The 21,163-nt window shown below is 41.3% G+C and overlaps 1 protein-coding gene across 1 annotated transcript; it reads left to right on the top strand.

Annotated features, from left to right (window-relative positions):
• Positions 1–19,321: 19,321 nt before the first annotated feature.
• Positions 19,322–20,889, top strand: LOC139928314 (rhodopsin). Its single transcript, XM_071920806.1, has one exon. The coding sequence runs from the start codon at positions 19,392–19,394 to the stop codon at positions 20,454–20,456; it is 1,065 nt and encodes a 354-aa protein (XP_071776907.1). The 5' UTR covers positions 19,322–19,391; the 3' UTR covers positions 20,457–20,889.
• Positions 20,890–21,163: the final 274 nt, after the last annotated feature.

The raw sequence follows: 21,163 nt of genomic DNA, 5'->3' as shown, positions 1-21,163 counted from the left end.
AAGCTGCTGTTGTCGATGCTCTACTCTGTGGCAGATCACAGTCACAGTCTGGAGTGAAAGCAGGCAGCCTTTGCTATTTTGCATTAACTCTCTTTTCAGAATCATTTGTTCATCAGTGGCTATTGTACACCTACAATCACACAATCATATGGCCTGGCTACTTATTATGCATTAGTGTGGCAGGCTAATCATTTGCATCTTTGAATAGGCTCAATCACCCTCGCGCCCCCCCTGATGCTGTTGGTCATGTTCCTGTGGGAGTGAGATGACCTAAAAATGCTAATAGTAAAATAGGACTTCAGACTCAGCACTGTATGTCAAGGATGTGATTCACCAGTCAAGGAAAGGGAGTCAGAAGTACTCAGTGTCAGCAAAACCGGACTCAAAGACAATAGCCTGTCAGCCAAAAAAGTACAAAAAAACCCCAAAAGAAACGAAAGAAAAACATTATCCACAGGAGATGACTCTGACCAGTATCTGTCTGTCAAGGTGATGACACCCCATATGGGACTTCTGAAAGTCTCTCTCTCTCTCTCTCTCTCTCTCTCTCTCTCTCTCTCTCTGTCTCTCTCTCTGTCATGCCTTCACCCACAACACATTCCCTCTGCTTCGCTTCTCGCTCCCTCGGGGAAACTCGACATCTGATACCAGCACACTGATGTTAAATGCTCTGAGCAAGGGGGAGCTCCGTCCTGCCATACTCCATTTCAGTTACCGAGGAACCTCTTCGCTCCGGGGGACTGTGAGTAAGACACATGGGGGTTTTATCTACTCCATCACTGGGCCGCATCATGGGGATGACAAAGCTCTCAGGCCCCGACCCCAAGGCTGTAATTTTAAAAGACGTATAGATGTGTGTGTATGTATCAGTGTGTGTGTCTGGGTGTGCTCACGCTCGTTTCAATGCATGTGTGCACTCGTGTGTGTTTGTACGTATGAATTCAGTTGGTTTGTGTTTGATAAAAAAAAAAAAAAGAACACAGTCGTATCTGCAGGTATGATTTAGCTCCACAGTGAGGAAATGACATCCACTGTAGTACACTAATAACCCATTGTGAGCCGGGAGAACGGTGTCAGTGAGGTGATCAGATCAACAGAGAGGGGAGATAATGAGTCTGACAGTGATGTGTTGAGTCTATTAGAGCCCGTGTCATCCTGCCTGCCCTTTGATTTGATCACACAACCAGCACTACAGCATGATAACCAGCCCTCTCATCCCTAACTGTCACTGCAACCTGGAGGCCTGACACCTAGACTATCTCTAGAGCAGAGGCTCTTACACAACATAAGCAGCATTCGCTAAATTTAAAGGCATACTGAGTAGGATTTTGCCGGTTGTGGCTTCAATAAGACGCAAACAAGACGCAAAGTGCACGCCCCCTCAACGCAATTTCCAGAACGGTAGAAAACAGTAAAAAAGTACAGCAAGGTGAAACGCAAAGCAGACAAGAATCTGGGGTTGGCTTTCACCCATTGTTGGCAAGTATTGAAGGAGAGAATGGGGATGAGGAGAAACACAGAGTTGGCCTTGTGTTGGACAGGTAGGTGCCAGTTAGCTTAGCTAGCTATATCAGCTGTTCTACCACAGAGAAGCTAACAGTGGTGGCTAGCTGCCAGCTCACCACACACACTAGCTCTGACCAGAACTCCAGTTACTCTGTATTAGAGTTTTGGATCGCTACTGTAGGCAGCATGGCTTTTAGATATAAATTTAATATAGATTTATTGATTGCAGGCGTACACACCCACTGCCAAAAGGTCGACGCCCAGAAACGTCCCGAACATTCAGAAATAAGAAAATCCAGGCAGACACACAGACACTGTCACAGACTACCAATGGGCCATAAGTAATGATTGAGTAGGATATTTTTTGGATGAGTTTATGCTATTTCAACAGCCTTTAAACAAAATACACACAAAACACCAAGAGTCCTTTATTTGGCTAAAGTGAATTCTCTTATCCCATCGTGACTATTCTTGCTGTTATGGTCATGTTTGGGCGGACTGTTGAGTCCTCAGCCGCAAAAATATCGACTACACACGCTCCTCTCTCTGAGGCTGCTGCTATTCCACCGGGACCAGAAACAATTCACACTATTGCACAAAAGGTGGAAATGCCATCGTCTGCCCAGAAAATACACAAACACAACATACGCAAAACCCAAACATGAAAAATTCTTATTTCCTCAGGGTGAAAACACATTTTGTTGTAGCGGTGTGGCCCGCGACACACGTTATGTTCACTTCAGTTAGGCTGCACTTTTTATAGCTGACCTTCACTATCTAAACAAAACATCACCATTTCCAGCTAGTGCTATTTTGTGCCACCAATGTGTGAATATTTACAGGCCACATCAGGATTGTGATGAGGTGATTATGTCCCAGTGTCCCTCTTCCAATTACCATATCTGTTTTCAGCTGACATGGGTCTGCTTTAAGCCTCGCTTCAGCTAAATACTTGAAATATCTACATCTCTCAAGATGTAGAAGAAATCTAATCAAGCATCAACAATACTGTCTCTGTTTCACTTCATACCATCTCCTGCTCAGCTGAAGAACATATTTTTCTACCTATTAAATACAATCTAATTTTCCACAACAGCACGTTCCCTGATATGATCAACATTTTTTTAACTGAATGCTTTCATTAGATGAGGTCTATGCCATTACATAGAATATGATGCCAATGATTAGGGGCTACATCTGTTTACACCCGAACTGGAGGGATTTGGCAGTATCTACCTCTGTACTGTCATTTGGTATTAAACTAGAAAACATTACAGTGTTGTATCTCTGGAGTTTCTGTAGCATAAGTACGTATTTTATAAGGTATGCATCTGTACTTTTCTTGGTTAGTAGTCTAAGAAATGCATTAAAAATGTGGCTTTCTGTTCTTTTCCTTGGTGTTAGATTTGAGGCTATTGAAGATCTGTCTCAGTGAAGAATTAGGTACCTAAGGGGTTAACGCGGGGTCATAACTACTCAAGCTTAAGGCCACTAAGAGCTTTCAGGAGATGAGCCATCGATTCCCTGGTGGCTCAATGCACAACCACACAGCCACAATACAGGAGGAGGAAAGTCACGCAGGAAAGATAATCCACTTTCATGGGCCAGAAAAAGCATTTGGATCACACCATACAAATCAAGAAAGGAGATTTAGGTAGAATTAGATGGCTTTACGCGCTAAAACCCAGGATGCAGTGAGCATCAATACAAGTAAAACACAACGAACATGCAGTACAGTTTTCCCAACATGCGCACGGGCAAAAATAAGCCATGCTGAAACATGCTTTCTTCGCCTCGCTCTCTAAACCTCTTTCCCTTTCCCTGCCTCTTTCCACGTCTTTCAACCCTTTTCACTCTATTCACATCTTGCTCCTCCACATCCTCAACTGTCCACCTGTTCCCTTCAAAGCACATGTAAAAATAGACCTTCTCCAGGGGGACTCCATGTTCTACTGTTCTAGATGAGAAGATGTCAACTAGCAGACATCTTTATTTCTTATCATTCTTTATCACAACTCCCTGGGAACTGAGCTGTCATATTCTTTTTTTTTTCCTAAGAAAGAAGAAACAACTGAAAGACAGTCGCACAGACACATATATACACGCACATGGACATACAATTGCGCACGCACACACACATAAGGAGTGAAAATCTATACAGTTGCACAATAGGATGAGACATGCAGTGTACACAGTGAAACAGACACAAGACGTGGCACATAGTCAATTTGAAATGGTCCGCTGCCTCGCTGCGTTATCCCAAGCTCAAGATTCTCAATAGTTGCCTTTTTGTGAGTCCGTGACTTTTTCATTGAAGTGAAAAACCCATTTTTGTGCATTCTCTCTTCCAAGAAGACAAAATGAAATTGAATAGATAGGCAAGGTCTAAGGCAGTTTTTCTTTCAGATGTCAACTCGGTTTCACCCCCCTGCCCCGTTCCACCTGACAAAATTCAACAAATTTAGTTCAGTTGCAGCTGTTTGATCTTGTCGCTATCTTCAATTGAAATCATGAATAATAGAAAAAATAATAATAGAAAAAAATCGGATTGAAATCAGATAGTGGGCCATATACAGTATACAGAGAAAATCATGTATCTGTGTCTAAGTGATGGTACATAGAATGTTTAGATTGATTAAGGACCTAAACAGGTGTCACAGCGTATCAAAGTGCTTTGAGAAATTGTCTCTAAGTATCACATGATAACTGTTTCATCAAGTGCATCTTTCCCATTCAGCATCCCACTTTCTATGAGCAGAATATCAATAACAACAAACTCGTGCCTCATGGCATTTTCAAACACACACTATATACTGTAAGTGTGAAATATATGAGCATGTTGTGTGCTGGAAGTCCCTCTGCTTTTAGCACCGAGGCTTTACATCAACAGTGTGGAGCCCTGAGGACAAGCCTTCTGGATCTGCCATATCCACTCTGGGTAGATCTAATTAGACAAGACATTTAATGACAACACATTGAATAGAAGAGATGGGAGCCACATGGGCTCTGTGTGCAGTCTGCCCTCTAATCCTGCCTATCTGTTACCCCTTTTCACAAGACGCCACCATCACAAGAAATACACAAGGGGCAAATTCTAACATCTGTCGTCCTCCTCTCATCTCTGGCCACAAGTGTGCTACTAGATCTAAGGCGACAAAGCCCCAACTTTATAACTGTACAAATTAGTCACGCAACCTGCAAAAACAAACTAGCATAAATATAAACCTTCAAACTGCTGGCTGAAACTGCTACAGCGCAGTAATTGTTAAAAGAGAAAGTCACATCAGGGTATCAGATTTCTTTATTATACAGCCAGTTGCCGGTCCTTCAAGCCACATTGGTAGTAAATCACACATGATTGGGTCTCATATGGAAAATGTGTTTAGAGAATCCCAAACCTTCCTATGGCATGATATTGAATTGTTGCCACTAAGACCTTCACACTATGAACTCTTATCCTTTCCACATATGTGAGCGATGTATAGCGATTGTAGCAGCTTTACCCTCCAACTGTATCCAGATCGTTGCAGGCTGCCTGTCCCACAGCCCGCATATTTAGCGAATCAATTTTCTGCCATTAAATTCTCTTGCTTTACTAATTAAGCAAGCTGAACTGATGAAAAGCATGAAAACCGCTTTGTATATGTTTCACACAGAACAACCCGCATGGAGCTGCACAGAGGGATACAACACACGAAGCAGATGAAAAGATAGAGGGTAATGATTTCTATATGAGGAGTTATGAAACCGTTTCCATTTGCATTTCTATTTCCGTCTGCTCTCAGGCAAGTCTCCGGGAGGGTCATGGATTAACAGCTACCATAGGACGTTACCTCATCAAGCAGGATGGGGGGGTCACAATAACACTGTTAGCGCCAATGCGGATGGGTCATTTGATACATGAGGAAAAATTCAATTCCATTCGCTCTCACATAGGCCGTCTCAATACCCCTTTCTGAATTTGATTACATTTTCATATTTTGGAATGGATAAAGAGAGGGGAAAGCTGCCATTGATACAGGCCAGGATCAACTGATGTAATTTCTCCCTCTGGTGAAACGGGCCGGGCCACATATGCATTAACTCTCTCTCTCTTTCTCTCTCTCCCTCTCGCTCCATCTTCTCAGTCCTCACTCATACATATTTAGCATCTCTTGACATCAATTTCAAGGATTGAGAAACAATTTTTGATGTAGCCGAGTAAATGTTGTATCTTGTAATAGTGGTTGACATCAAAGGACTGTGTAGTAGGACTGAGGCCCCGGCGGCCGCCACCACAGGGGGACGGCCTCTAAGTGGAGATAAATCCTTCCTGATAAACTCCTAAAACAAGGCAAGAAGCAGCGTAAACATTCAGCACAGGAGGATTTGCCATTGGAGGTTACATTCCGTATACAGTTGCTTAGATAGATTATCTTAATGCAAAAAGAGTCACTGAAGAATACTATCACAAAGAACAAATAGCAGCTATTCTTGTAATTATGAATGCACACTACAGGCACAATAAAAATAATTTCTGTACATTCAAATGTTTACGATGTGAGCTGGCATAGGGTTATATGGGGGTTGATTCCATTGGAATGTCTTACACATATTCTGCACTCTAAAACAGATCAGTTTTACAAAGTGTGGGAGCTTGAAATATCTTGATTCCTGATTTATCTTCCATTATTTGAAAAGGAATCTCCTGAATCTGAACTCTTGCATCCTGTGACTTCTCAGCTTTATGAGTTTATGTGTTATATTATTGTCATCCTTATTATTTTTTATTTACTTATTTATTCTTATGATTTAATATTTAATTGTATTTATGTACTCATTTGTTTGGTTTGTTTGATTATTGTTGATGTGCTTGTCTTATTATCATTATTGTTTTTGTGGAAAAAATGAGAAAACCCAATTAAAATATTGTTAAAAAAAAATTCAAAATGAAAAAAAAAACCAAAAGAGTAAAGAGTACACAGAGTTTAAAATGAACTGTATGAGATGCGATAGGCAGGAACGTAAAGTTGTATGACACAAACTGGGACAGCGATTGCCCTGCTGTTCTTTATGGTCTTATGTCCCATGATGATCACAGCACAACACTTTTGAACCGCATGATCCAGTCATGGTCAGTCGCTCTGTCTCTGGTTCATGTTTGGTGCAACAAAACAAAAACAAGACCTTTGCTTGTTGAACGCACACAAGCCCACCACTGGCTGTCACAAGCCTGAGAAAAACACAGGACAAAGGCCAGGGCTAGACATGAGGAGAGGCTGTGTTACTGGGTAAAATCTTACATGGCTGGCTGGGATATTGGACTGGGCAGACTGGTGCTGAGGCTCAGCAGACATGAGCCCACTGTCTGGCCCTGATCTGTACAACACTGTCATTTTACAAGCCCAGACAGTGAGGAGCTCTGTCTTCTGTATGAGCACAGAGCTTTGGGGAGGCGTTCTGCCAGCTTCACAGACGAGCAACAAACAGATCAGAAAATGTCGAGATTGCACCGTGTGGCAGCAGAATCAGACGCACTGAGAAGGAGGGAAGAGAGCAATGGTGAAGGACAGCAGTACTTACCACGCAGTGTGCGCGAGCACTGCCACTTACGCAACTAAGTACTGGATGATCATGTTAGCATTTGGGTTATTCAATTCTATTTCAAGCCTCGCAGGGATTATTGATGGGCCTATCATATTTTTGGCAACATAATTTAAGAGGAATTATCTAATATGAGCTATGTCATTAAGTGAGTGAGTAGGATGAGATGGAAGGAGTGAGGATGTGTGTGTGTGTGTGTGTGTGTGTGTGTGGGGGGGGGGGGGGGTCTATGTGTATGTGTATAGTGCGTGATTATATGTCTTATACCTTTGAAAATAGCAGGTTTAAACCTTTCCCATGATCACGAGGAATATCACAAGATGATGCACAGCTTTTATCTACAGCCAGGGATGCAGTCCTTCAGTTTACACACATACACACACACACACACACACACACACACACAATAAATATTCATCCAATCCAGCTTTGATCAGCTGCAGTACATAAACACATGGTCCATACTATCAAAGCACATTTGCCCTCAGAAGACAGAGAGAAGTTCAAAATGAATGAACATCCATTCTTGCGACGAATAATCAACACCTTCAAAGACGGCATTCTAATTCAAGCATGTGTACATTCAGTATGTGCATCTGTGTTTGCAGCCATTCCCTGTGTGATTGCTAGGTGTGATTAAATACGTCAACCCTCCACCCACTTTTGCTTTGTTTATTATCACTGTCTGGACTGACTGTATGGACTGTCTGGTGAAAATGTTTGGAAATGTTAATCTGGAATGTATGATATAGAAACACCAGGATGAAAACCTCCTTTACTGCTCATACATCTCTAACTAAAACGCCAGGTTTTAGAACAAAAAACATCTATCTTATATTTCTGTTCGCCTGTCATGATGTTAGACTTGGTTTTTACATATTTGGTTGTCTCCACTGTAAACGGACTGTAAAACAGTTTGTATCAATAACTTTGTAATATTAACCTGCATCAAGAAAGACTTGTAGCATTGCTAATGAGCTCACTGTTCCCCACAGGTAACCAGTTGCCCCTCTGTGTGTGCGTGCTTCTATACCAAACTGATTTTTTCAGGACCTGTACCTGAAAAGTAAGCCCTTAAAACTCGAGAAGAGCCCTCAGTGTCTGTCTAGCTTATTTAAAGTTGGACTGTAAGAGTGTCTCATCTTTACGCAATGATGCTCTTCCCGGCTTCCATTAGCTGGTCATGAGGACCAAGTCACATGTCTCCCATTAAATCGCAGTCAATTTCCCTGCAGACCAATGCCAATCATCAGACCCCCCATATAACTCAATAAGCAGACCTTCAGCCGGGAACTCTGGCTAACTAGCAGACTTCAATCAACTTGCGGGCTATATCTGAAGCTCTTCAAACACAACTGTCACTCTTTCCGGCCCAGAGAGATATGCTGGAGTTAAGTCTTTCATAACAGTGAGTTAGCAAAACGCCAAATCCTCACTGCAAAGGAAATAGTGGATTTGATATTTTTCCCCTGCTATGTATGGAATTTAGAGCAGTGAAGCATTTAAACTTTAAATTTTCACACATGCTTACAGGAAAACACCACTTCAAAACATTTCATTCATAGTCAAGTCAATGTGATGGTGTTAGCGCTGTGGAGCATTCAAATCAGGTTGCCCAACAGATGGGGTATAAAGCACTTTTAGCCCTTTCCCAGTCACACCCCTCCAGAGCCCAATCCATCATCTGGTGAACTAGCAGAGTCTCTGCAGCAGTCCCTCCCTCTCATTAGGGAAATGAAAGCCTTAATTGGAAATTGTGTTAATTTTCTATCATGTTTGAACCTCCATCTCCTCTTCTCTTCATCTAAATATGAGACACACATGACAAATTTGGGGAGGCAGCTCCACTGACGCATATCCTGGTTAAATGTTTTCATCTTCGCCCACTTTCCACTATCCACGCCACATTAGGATCACAATGATTAATCTATCAAAAACTTACTAGCATGCTGGTTCACCAAAGCAAGTTCAGTATCCATGTCTCAATTTATATGCATCATGGGATACATCTGTGGTGGAAAATTGGGATGAGTGGTGGCTAGTCGCTGTTGCTGTGCTGCATTAATGAATGATAATTTTGTTTTGAACTAAAGCTCATCTTTGAGGCGATTAGCACAGTGGCGTGGTGGACTACTGTTCCATTCATGTAGGACACATGTACACACACACACACACACACACACACGTACACGTGTGTGTACATGTGCTGACCAGTATGTGCCGACCAGCTTCAAACACTCTCTGTGTTTAAATATTATTCATGCTTCTCGCTTGAAAGGCCTCCCCATTTCCTCTGACCTCTGATGTCTAGAATTAAAACACAAAAGAGCATCATCATGCTTTATGCTGTGTTTCTCTGGTTTCTCTGGCTAGAGATGTGTGTGTGTGAATGGGCACTGCGACAAATGGGACCCAACAAGAGAGAAGAGTGCGGTCCACCCATGTGCTGCCAATATGAAGGCAGCCACACCTAACGCAACAATAAGTTGGTCTGTAGCGCGAAGCGGCCGGGGACGAGCTGCATGTGAAAATAATGTGGTATTCACAAGGGGTTCAAAGGACAGCCCATAATTACTGTCAGTCGCCTCAGGCCCTGATCCTGTCTAAACAATATGCCAAAATGAAAAATCACATGATAGCGTGGAAGGAAGTTGAACATACATGAGTCATATGGTTTTTGTGTGCCGTGTTGTGTTTGCGAGCAGCGAGATGCGGGTGGCAGATGCTGGCGGTAGACGGATCTGGTACAGTACAGCGCACCAGCAATGAGGAAGGCAGACATCTGACCACGCAGGCCCTGACAGTACAACAAAAGCCTCACACTGGGCCGGGGCCAGGCATGGGCGTTCACCTGACTAGCTGCCGACTGCCGTCCGCTAGCTGACAAACCCCAAAATCTGCGTGGCGGTTTAGCATATGAATAATGAGGTATAATAAAAGGAGATTGGAGAGGGCTGATGAATATGTGTAGCTTTGATGCTGTTGTCGTGTGATCGTGTGCAGATGAGTGCGTGGGAGGTTCTGTGTGTGAGTGTGTGCATGTGCGTCTGGAAGCGTTTGCTGATGAGGGTGACATTTGGGCTCACAGCGAGGGGTTTAACCACCAGCATCTGGGGCTCCGCTCCTCTCAGCCCTAAACACCAAGCCAGGAGACTTAAGGACAGAGCACAGCCCAAGATTTAGTCACACTTCTATCACAAAGTCAGTGTGTGTGTGTGTGCGTGTGTGTGTGTGTTAAAGTGAGGACAGGACACTGCTCTCTACCTACTCCACAGGACCTCAGCACTCTGCACATAAAACATGGATTCATCGCCTTAGCAACCAGCCGATTGAAACATGATGAATCATGCCAAAGACTGCTAATTTCTTCGCAGTTATCAAACATGAACAATGGGCAGTAAGAAGAAGCAGTCACGGAAACATCATCACAATGTGTTATGTGTGTGTGTGTGTGTGTGTGTGTGAACTGAAAGATTGCCAAAATGGTTTCACTGGAGAAAGCGTAGATATACTAAGAGACAGAAAGGAAAAGAGGCATTTGAAAATCCTTCCTAATGGGAGGACAGAATCACTGCTCTCTCTCTGCACTTCTGACTGCTTGCTGAAGGGGATTTCTTCACGACTCTCAGAATACAACTGGGTCTTTTCAATAGAAATGAGCGATAGTTGCGTATTAGTAGGTACTCACTCTGAAAGGAGTATGAAATGCCAATTTATAAACTACAATCTGTCAAACACCAGGCACAGCTAGATATGCACACATACAAATATAGGACCGGATAGAAATGTGTTTCATCTGATTCACATTCTGAAAACCAACCTGACAAACGCTCCATTTCCTAATGATTTGTGGCGAAAATGGAGGGTGTTGATGCAGGGTGCTCTGATTCACTGCAGGACTCCAGTGAATGAAACCACAACAACACCTCTGACCTCATCCTTCTCTGCACTTTCAGGTGGCTGAATAGACCCGAGTGCTATTCCTGACAAACAGCAGTCTTTGCTGACAGCAGAGGAGGGTCTGAGAGACATCAACGAGGGTCACCGACATGCATTACTGCCTGCTGACACATCCTCTCCTCACAGCAATAGGAGTGTTTGTCTAAAAAAAGCCTGAACTGACGAAAGAAGCATAGAGACATCCATTATTCTGCTTTTTCTTTAACACACTACATGATGCATCAGTAGGACTGCTGTTACAAACGATAATGTATAAACAAGATGTGACTTGGCAGCTATAAAAACCAACATTCAAAATAAAGTGCGGCCAATTCAGCATCAAGATGCGAATCTCGCTTCAGAGTCAATTCCTCTAGAATCAATAAGAAACCAAAATGTGAGCATGTTTTCACTTGATGCAGCACATAGTAGGTTAATAGCTCCCACTACTGGCAAATATGCTGTAAGCATGTGCAGTACCAAAGATATCCATACAACTGCCTATTATATGAATTTATAGTCCCATTTGTGGTTTAGAAGAACTGGGAAAGCTGAGCCTGTCTAATAGAGAGATGGCAAAAAAGATCATAATGGTCTACTTAGTCCACTGACTTGTTTGTTTGCTAATCTGGCTCATTGTCTGTGGTTATATCGAACCTAAGACACATGAGTAAAATGATGGGTGTTTCTCATCAGTCAAGCATCAGAGCATCACTGAACACTAAATAGCTCAAACAACGAAAAGCTCTCTCTTTACCATCATATATTGAACTTTAATGCATCTTCAGTCAAATAGCAAATTAATCTGGACATCAATCTAGACACCGATATCTGTTATCTTTGCCCTTATGCGACGATGTGGCGATGATGTATAACCCTCAGTGTGAAATGTATGTGGGAGCTGGTGGTGTGGAATGTGCCATGTCCTGGTCACAGTGTTCCCTCCTCTGTACCGGTCACTCAGCAAGAGAGATCCTGTAGGCAGAGTGAGAGAGCATCACACTCTGCCCACTCATTTGTCCTCTAAAAACCACAGTCATCTTCATATGCAAAAAAAAAAAAAAAAAAAAAAAAGCTGAAGTCAGGCAGTGAGGCTGTGGTTGGTTTTGAGAGATGAACATAATCAAAGTTTTATTTAATAAATGTCTAAACCTAGCCAGGACTGACAACTGCTGACCTGAATTTGGAGACACTTGAATGTTTTCCCTCCTGAGATGAAGTGACAAGAGTTTTAAGAATGAATGCAGTAGGTATTTGTCCGCTACATCCAATCTCATCTCATTTGGTGTTGATAAAATTAGGGATTCTGCTTCCTTCCATACTGTGCCTACTAGTAGGCTACATCTCAGTATAGTACAATACATCTCCTGTGTTTCTGTGTGTTTCTCTTTGGAGAGAAAGTCATGCACTATTCATAAGCATAAGACAGAATCTTAGTGTATTATTCATTGAAGAGGTCCTTGTTTGAGGCATCCATACACAATAGGTGGATGGATTTTACTTTTTTTTTAGACACTATTGTCTAGTATCGATTTAGCATACATCAACATAAGGGAGTTTAGGGGAAATTGTAATCAAGCTGTCAATCAATTAATCAACCAATCAATCCAGAGAGACAGAGAGAGAGAGAGAGAAAGAGAGACAGTGACCAAGAGGTTTGTCGTTTCTACACAACACAATTTTGCAGCATGTGTTTTTTTTTTTCTTTTTACAGAAAAGGAAAGAGAGCCATAACAAGAAACTCCGGCAAAAACAACCTGAATGAACTTTTTGTGACAGGCAGTACAGTTGTATATTGTCCAATCAGCCCCAGGTTAAAGCCGTTCCTCCTGTTGGCACACCCTGTTCACGTCCTTCAAAAAAAGGGTCCAGGGTTCACAAACAAGCACAAAGGAAGCAAAAACAACAAGTTAGCTGATAAAACGGCATGTTTTGAGGAGAGAGACAGTTGGTATAGAGGTTCCAAGAGATGCAATGTAATGGAGAAGCATTATTAAAAAAAAGGCACATACTGTAAGAAATGGGAGAAGGAGTGGATGGAAGAAAGAAGGCCTAATTATTTTAGGAAAAGAAAGAATTAATTTCTGTCAGTAATAGAAGGGATGAAGTAAAACTAGCAAGATTAAGACTGGGACATATGGGGTATGGTGAAGGGAGACCAGTTTCTAATAAATAAGCACACAAGTGGCCGATGAATGGCGGGACGGTCGGAGACAGTATTATTATTATTATTGTTCATGAAAAAGAAAGTATTTTGCGGAAAAGGGAGCTAATAGACTCAGATGTTTCAGATTTTTCTTTGAAAACTCTGCTAACAGATGGTAAGTAAACAAAACTGTAAATATTATAAGCGTAGTTACTGTGTCTTCCTGTGGAGGGCAGCAGTACACCAATCCATCTGCTGAAAAGCAGGACTTGGCAGCTCTGCTTTGCTCTCAGCAACAGGTCTCTCTTGATCTCCCAGGTGTTTGCTCTACTGCAGTTGGATTTACAGTATGTGGATGAGCAACAAACATGGAGGGTGCAGCACTGGTTTGTACCTCTGCTATTGGCTTTAGTTTTTGACTCATGTTCTTGCAGTTCAGGCTTCAGCGACAGATCTCTTTGTACTGTGTGTATCCCACACTGCTGGCCTGGAGGCATCTAGTAGGCCTGTGCACAGTATCATTGCTTGGGATGGTTTTTATTTTGCCTGCATCAAGGTAAGCATGGCCAATACAGCTGAGCTTTTTTTTGGGTAAAATTAATAGTATGTGATTTTTTTCTGTTTTCCAGTACAGGCCTAATTTGCTGAAGTAATTGCAGCCATTGGTCAGCTGCTGTTTTACTGCCATCATGATCCGTCATATGGGCCGATGTTAACATAAGGCTTTGTTTCAGATTGCTGCTGCATATGTAACTTTAATCGTTTTATTTTTTAGTAATTTACTTTGTTTCCATAAACACACCATTCATCATAACTTGCCTTGCCATAGATCTTGTAAGTACTTGTTACCACATTTTAATTTATTTGATTTTATTTTTTTTAGAGGGGGTGGGGGTGGTAAGAATTACTTTGTGGTCACGGTTTGAAGCACTTTGATTTGGCCCCCTTGGCATTGCTGTCTACTGTGTTGTGTGCTTTCTGCACTGCATGCTTGTGTGCTGGGTGAATTATTTTAAATACTTCTCAAAGTTTGTTTTACTCAACCTGAAGTGCCAGGTGAGCGGGGTTTGCCTTTCACAACGTGTTTTGAGTTGTAGTACGGAGACTAGAGGATTTTATGCTTATAGTTTCAAAATGACATCCCAAAGTTTTTCTGTTCACACATAAGTTAAGACAAGAAATCCAAGCAGATGCAGAGACATGCAGACTCACATGAAGGATCAACACAGATGAAACAGAGTTTGTTCCAAGGTCCCTAACAATACCCAACACCGAGCAGCCTGTCGGGCTGTTGCTGCTTCAACCACAGACAGATAAGCAGCCCACTCCTATTTCTTTTTCAAAACAACTTGCCTAGTGTGAACAAAAAGCAGACAAGCAGGCAGGGAGCTGGCTGCAACTCCCGGCCAGTGGAGTGAAGTAATGCTGTGCTGCACTCTGAGCCTTTTGTAACCCCAAGGCCACTGTGTCCCCCTCCTCTGTCCTGACTGCACTCCATACAAAACCTTCTGTTAAAGGACTATTCACACAACTGGTCTTTCTACAAGCTGTGTTCCATCCAGCTGCTTGTTAACAAAAGCATGGCTCCTTAAATGATTGTGAATGTGTGTGTGGGTGTGTGTGTGTGTGTGTGTGTTCCTCTTGCTCAGGTCCTGTAATATGGCGTCATGATTCATCTGACTAAATCCAGTTTATGCATCATTCCAGCATGAACACATCACCACAGTCACAGAGTATAACACATAGGACAGCCCAATCCACTACATTTAACACATATTATAAGACAAGATGTTTATAAGACAGACCTGGGAATCCTGTGTCAATAGGATAATGTGAATGGACAATGTATTTGTAATGATTTCTACTGCATGTGGTTGCCTTGACAAGAGGCATTGCTGACTCTGCTATGAATCTGATCAGAAGGTGATTCATGGTCAATACTGATGATTAGGTTATAATGAGAACTACTGCGAACAAAACCAAAATCAGCCACGTTGAAAGGCATTTTGAATAATTTAGCAGCCAGAACCAGTTGTCTGTATATGTATCATGTTTCATTCATTGTGCCAATAGCAACATTAGGCCATCTACTGTACTTTCAGAAAATATTCAATCCCTTTGACCTTTTCTGCATTTTGTGGTGTTATAGCTTGAATTCAAAATGGGTTAAATCTGGATTTTTGTCACAGATGTAGGCTACTCACAAGAACCCATGTCAAAGTATTTTTTTTTTATTTACAACTTAACAAATTAACTAAAATTGAAATGTTTTGAATCAGTATGTATTCATCTCTTTTGCAGTGACACTAAGGCAGAACCAAATTCCTTTCTATGCTCTTGAGATGTCTCTACAACTTGATTGGAAATCACTCATGGCCAATTAAATTGATTTGATGTGATTTAGAATGAAACATATTACTCTCTCTCTCTATACACCACACACACACACACACACACATTATATACACATCATTATATATAATTGCATGGGAAATATCACATCTACCAGTGTTCTGTTTTCTGTAAAAAGTAACTCAGTGACTTTTACCCATTTTAAATGTACATTTTAAATTAGCTACTTTTTGCTTTTACTAAAGTAGATTTTTACACTGGTAATTTTACTTCTACTTAAGTAAAATATCAGCAAAGTAACAGTAGCTTACTTCTACTGCAAATGGGTTGTGGCATTAGTCATGTCGTTAAGTAGGCTAGTCATGTCATTACCTCTCCAGTAGAGAGCAGAGTTCACCAACAAACAAGAAGTAAAATCCTTTCACTGGATTATAAACTTGTATCACACCAAATTTTGTCTCACCCATCCAGAATAGAAACACCAATCCTAATCTTACATCAGCGTCCAGGCAGATATATATGACTTATATTTTTAATTAGGCCCAGTCATAGTCAATTAAGTGTCTAAATATCAACCTTATAACCTATTCTCTAAAACTGGTTTATTGGCCTATAGTTTACTTGTTAAACACAGAGTCAAATTGGTCGGGTGACTTTTATTATTAAAGGAATCATTTCATATATTTTATCCACTGACTAGTTGAGTTTTACCTCCGTTTCCATCTGCTTCGCTGTCTTCCGGGTAATGTTTCCCACCCCGAGTGTGACGTAACTCAAACATGGCCGCCATGGGAAATAAACGAATTGCAAATTTGCAAGCACTGCATCGTCATTTTATCTCTCCTCCATCCTGATGGCATCAAACGGCTTACTAACCTTTATAGATGTTTACACACTGTAATTTGTTGCCACTTAAGATTAGAGGCAGTAAACAGTTTTATTAACGAGGAGCAAACGATTTATGTATACATTTAAGGATTAGAAATATGTAGGACATGGCTTAAAAACAATTACACTCCTGCTTGTCTGTGCACGAGGAACAGTTTAGATTTTAGATCAAGGGCTGCAAAAACATGAACAACTTTTTAACAGAGCTCTAACAATTGTTAATTGTTGTAAATCATTTATAATACAGGAGTAAAACAATAGGCTACATTAAAACTGTAATCAAATGCAAAATTATGCATTCATGAATACTTTCTAAAGCATTTAAGCATTACTTGTTAATTATCAGCTATTTACGTATAGGCCTACATAATAAATAAAAACACATCACACACAAGAAAAAAACGTTATGAGGTCCTAAAGAAGGGTATGTAGGTCCAACTATTGGCTGAGGCTCTGTGTATTAACATTAGGTAAGCTACAAATGATGTACTACAATAAAGTATTCTTCACTTACAAATCAGATGTAAAGTTTTAACTGTCAATAGGCTACTAATGACAGACGTTTAAGTTACAAATATTTATAATATAGCCTAATAATAAGCATCTTATTTAATTAATCATTAATAACTCATAGTTTGTTCAAGTTTATGCTTTCATTATTCTGAAGTGTTACCCATTTCCTAAATTCCACAAAAAAAAAAAGAAAAAAAAAAGCTGAGAAAGTCTGAAGACAGCAACATCCCACTGTGAGAGAATGACCAGCTATTAGACCTCTGTGACGTTAAGTCTATTACAGGCCTGAGAGAGTAACGCGCCCATAAGCCCCAAATCTCTTTAATACAATACCCATTAGGAAAGTGCTGAGCTCTCTACTAGCCACTAAGATGGTTCACCACTCAGCAACCCCGCCGCCTCAATATGCAGTACTGTGCAAAAGTCTTAGGCACCCTAGATTTTTTATATAAGTTTTGTCTTAGATGTTTATTTATTTGTTTTCTGTAGTAGTGTATCAGTAGACTGCTCTTTATAGTAAATGTTTTGATATTTAGAAACTTTCCATGTCATTATTTTTTGAAAGCATCATCGCTTTATGGAATTTGGAATATGGAAAAAGACTTTTGCACAATACCGTATATATAATAAGCTACTATGGTAACGATTTATTTTCTGGGTCTGCAATTTCCTAATAATTTCCTAGAAAGGAACTGTTAATGTCTTAGGAAGTTTCCTGTAAATAACCATATTATGTACTACTCGAGAAAGAGTTCCATGATAGTTGGTGGTTGGTAAGTACCTGGTAAGTTCTTGTGGAGTTTCAGAATCATGAAATTATGTAGTAGTTATATAGAAAATTTGAAATTAGAGGAAGGAATTCACCACATAACTATATTATATAATTATATGAATAATGACTTTGGTTACCAAATTGACCTCTGCCTATTATTTTTCCAATAAATAGTTTATAGTTTTGCAGTTCTTTCCAGGAAACTCTTTTAGAAATTGACAGTATGTTATTGACTCCACCAACTGACTGCTTATTTTCTGTATAACTACTACATCATTTTATGGTTCTTTCCAGGAAATTAACAGTTCCTTTCTAGGAAATTATTAGGAAATTGTGGACCCAGAAAATAAAGTTTTACCCCATACATATATAAAAAAAGAAAAAACTTAGACCAGGATATACTAAACAAAATTGCTGTACTGCTTAAAATATCTTTTCATTATATCCACTCCTTGATATGCATACCTGATGCATTTTAAAATAGTTCAAAATAGTTGTAGAAGCATTTTATTGAAGATAATTTTATTTCATGAATCAGTGCAGGTGTTCGCTGTTAAAACAAATATATTGTCATGTGAAAAAAAGACCCAGAGGAACAGCTCACAAGAGTTATTGGATTGACTGCCTTCATTATTGTCCTGGCATATTGTGTTTTTGGCTAAACTATATTTCAGCACATATGATATATTTAGGTCCTTGTAAGTAACATCATGCATACATGATACACACGTGACCATGTGTCCTTGATATGGTAAATATCCGCTTATTTACTGGACATTTTTGCAAATACTCAGATGAAAAAAGCTTGCTTTAGGATCAGGATCAGCTTTTGATAGGGGTAAATTTAGCGTTAGAATAAAGGTTACAGTTTGGGTTAGGGTTAAGCATTCAGTGTTTAGATTTGGGGTTTGAGATTAGAAGTTATGAAATGAAATTACATTGATTCATTTTCTCTACCCACGTATTCCTATTCAGGGGGGGCTGGAGCCTATGCCAGCGTACACTAGGCAGAAGGCAGGTAAACACCCTGGACAGGTCACCAGTCCATCACAGGGCCAACACAGATAGACAGAAAATCACACGCACATTCATATTCATACCTATGGGCAATTTCTCCATGCATGTCTTTGGACTGTGGAAGGAAACCCACGCAAACACAGGGAGAACACACAAACTCCACACAGAAAGGGCTGGGGCCGGGAATTCTTGCTGAGAGCCACCGTGCTGCCCTCTGAATTCATGTTATTAAAAGGTAATGTCAAGTATTTTAATATCAACTTATAAAGGACGAACAGAAGCGTTAAACACCCCCCATTTCAAAGTATCATTTAAATTCAGTACACATGAAAATTAATCAATTCTTCCAGATGAGGTGCAGTATGAGCTTTACCAAATTGTAATCATGCTTTAGGCTAAGCAGTCAACGGATAGCTCCATGACAGGTATGAGCAGGTGTAACCTTAATATCTTGATGAGTGGTCAGTTATGTTTGCAGTGGTGGCTGGATTAGATATTAACTGTGGCCTAAATCACTTTGTGCTGACGGATTTGGAAAGTGATAATCCAAGGTGTGCCTTTAAAAGCCAGAGTGTTGCCACCTGGGTCCATTTGTAGCAAGTCCCTATCCATCACTCTCCTGTACGGCCGAAAGAAACACCACAGAAGGGCTGAGCGCAACCGCAAACCGCAACCATGAATGGCACAGAGGGACCAGATTTCTATGTTCCTATGGTGAATACCACTGGCATCGTCCGGAATCCCTATGAATACCCTCAGTACTACCTTGTCAGCCCAGCGGCGTACTCCGCTCTAGCTGCCTACATGTTCTTCCTCATCCTGGTTGGCTTCCCTGTCAACTTCCTTACTCTGTACGTCACCATCGAACACAAGAAGCTGCGAACCCCTCTAAACTACATCCTGCTGAACCTGGCGGTGGCTAACCTCTTCATGGTGTTCGGAGGATTCACTACCACGATGTACAGCTCCATGCATGGCTACTTTGTCTTAGGACGCATCGGCTGCAACCTGGAAGGATTCTTTGCTACCCAAGGTGGTGAGATAGCGCTCTGGTCACTGGTTGTTCTGGCTATTGAAAGGTGGGTGGTCGTCTGCAAGCCCATCAGCAACTTCCGCTTCGGGGAGAACCACGCCCTCATGGGGTTGTCTCTCACCTGGATTATGGCGTGTTCTTGCTCCGTTCCCCCTCTTGTCGGCTGGTCTCGCTACATCCCCGAGGGCATGCAGTGCTCATGTGGAGTCGACTACTACACACGTGCCCCCGGTGTCAACAATGAGTCCTTCGTCGTCTACATGTTCTCGTGTCACTTCATGATTCCATTGACTGTTATTTTCTTCTGCTACGGCCGTCTGCTCTGTGCCGTCAAGGAGGCTGCTGCTGCCCAGCAGGAGTCTGAGACCACCCAGAGGGCTGAGAGGGAAGTCACCCGCATGGTCATTCTCATGGTCATCGCCTTCCTGGTATGTTGGTTGCCGTATGCTAGCGTGGCCTGGTTCATCTTCACACACCAGGGCAGTGAGTTCGGGCCAGTCTTCATGACCATCCCGGCCTTCTTTGCCAAGAGCTCAGCCATCTACAACCCAATGATCTACATCTGCATGAACAAGCAGTTCCGTAACTGCATGGTCACCACCCTGTGCTGCGGGAAGAACCCCTTCGAGGAGGAGGAGGGAGCATCCAGTACTGCCTCCAAGACCGAGGCCTCCTCTGCATCCTCCAGCTCTGTCTCCCCTGCATAAATGGGCCCTCGGCAGAGGCTCCATGATCCACTATCCAAGAAGAAGACTTCTACTCCCCCCGGGAAACGACTGAAGGCTAATGTCTACATTTTTGTATTTTTACAAACCAGTTGGTTCAACCTAAAGACAGTTGCAGGAAATGGCAGCCCATTACAAAGTTGTTTCTGTATGTACAGAATATCCAACGTAACAATCTATGAGATGGTTTTTTTTCCTGAGATGAAAGGAAAAATTGTTAATCTTTTACAGTTGGATCCTATATGTTACTGGCTTATTTTTGAATGTAGAGGCATGTAATCAAGGCAACGTAAAATAAAACGCACTTTGCAAATGAATCTCCCTGTTTATGTTTTACTTACAACCGGGGTGGAAAAGTACAAATGACTGTAGTATATATCAAATGAATAAATGTGAATGATCTATTTAGAATGCATTCATGTCTTGAGTCAATTACTACTCTAAACTATACTACTAGTAACTACTACTACTCTATAGCTACACTGCAGGACCTGAAGGTATGAACTTCCAATAGTTAAGTTTAGTAGTTGAGATACTTGAGTTTCACTTGCAGTGCAGCTGTAATCTCTATTCAATCACAGGTCACCTTGGACTAAGAACTAGGTCCAGCTAAGGGATTATCACATGAATAACACACACATGACACAGCACCCACATTATCTGATGACGCATATTAAGCACATTAAATA

This window comes from Centroberyx gerrardi, chromosome 14 (genome assembly GCF_048128805.1).
Source record: "Centroberyx gerrardi isolate f3 chromosome 14, fCenGer3.hap1.cur.20231027, whole genome shotgun sequence".
Lineage (NCBI taxonomy): Eukaryota > Metazoa > Chordata > Actinopteri > Beryciformes > Berycidae > Centroberyx > Centroberyx gerrardi.
This window is presented reverse-complemented; position numbering and strand designations above follow the sequence as displayed.

What these genes read in the sequence shown, in the direction of transcription:
- LOC139928314 (XM_071920806.1), top strand. Translation starts at nt 19,392, where the DNA reads ATGAATGGCACAGAGGGACCAGATTTCTATGTTCCTATGGTGAATACC.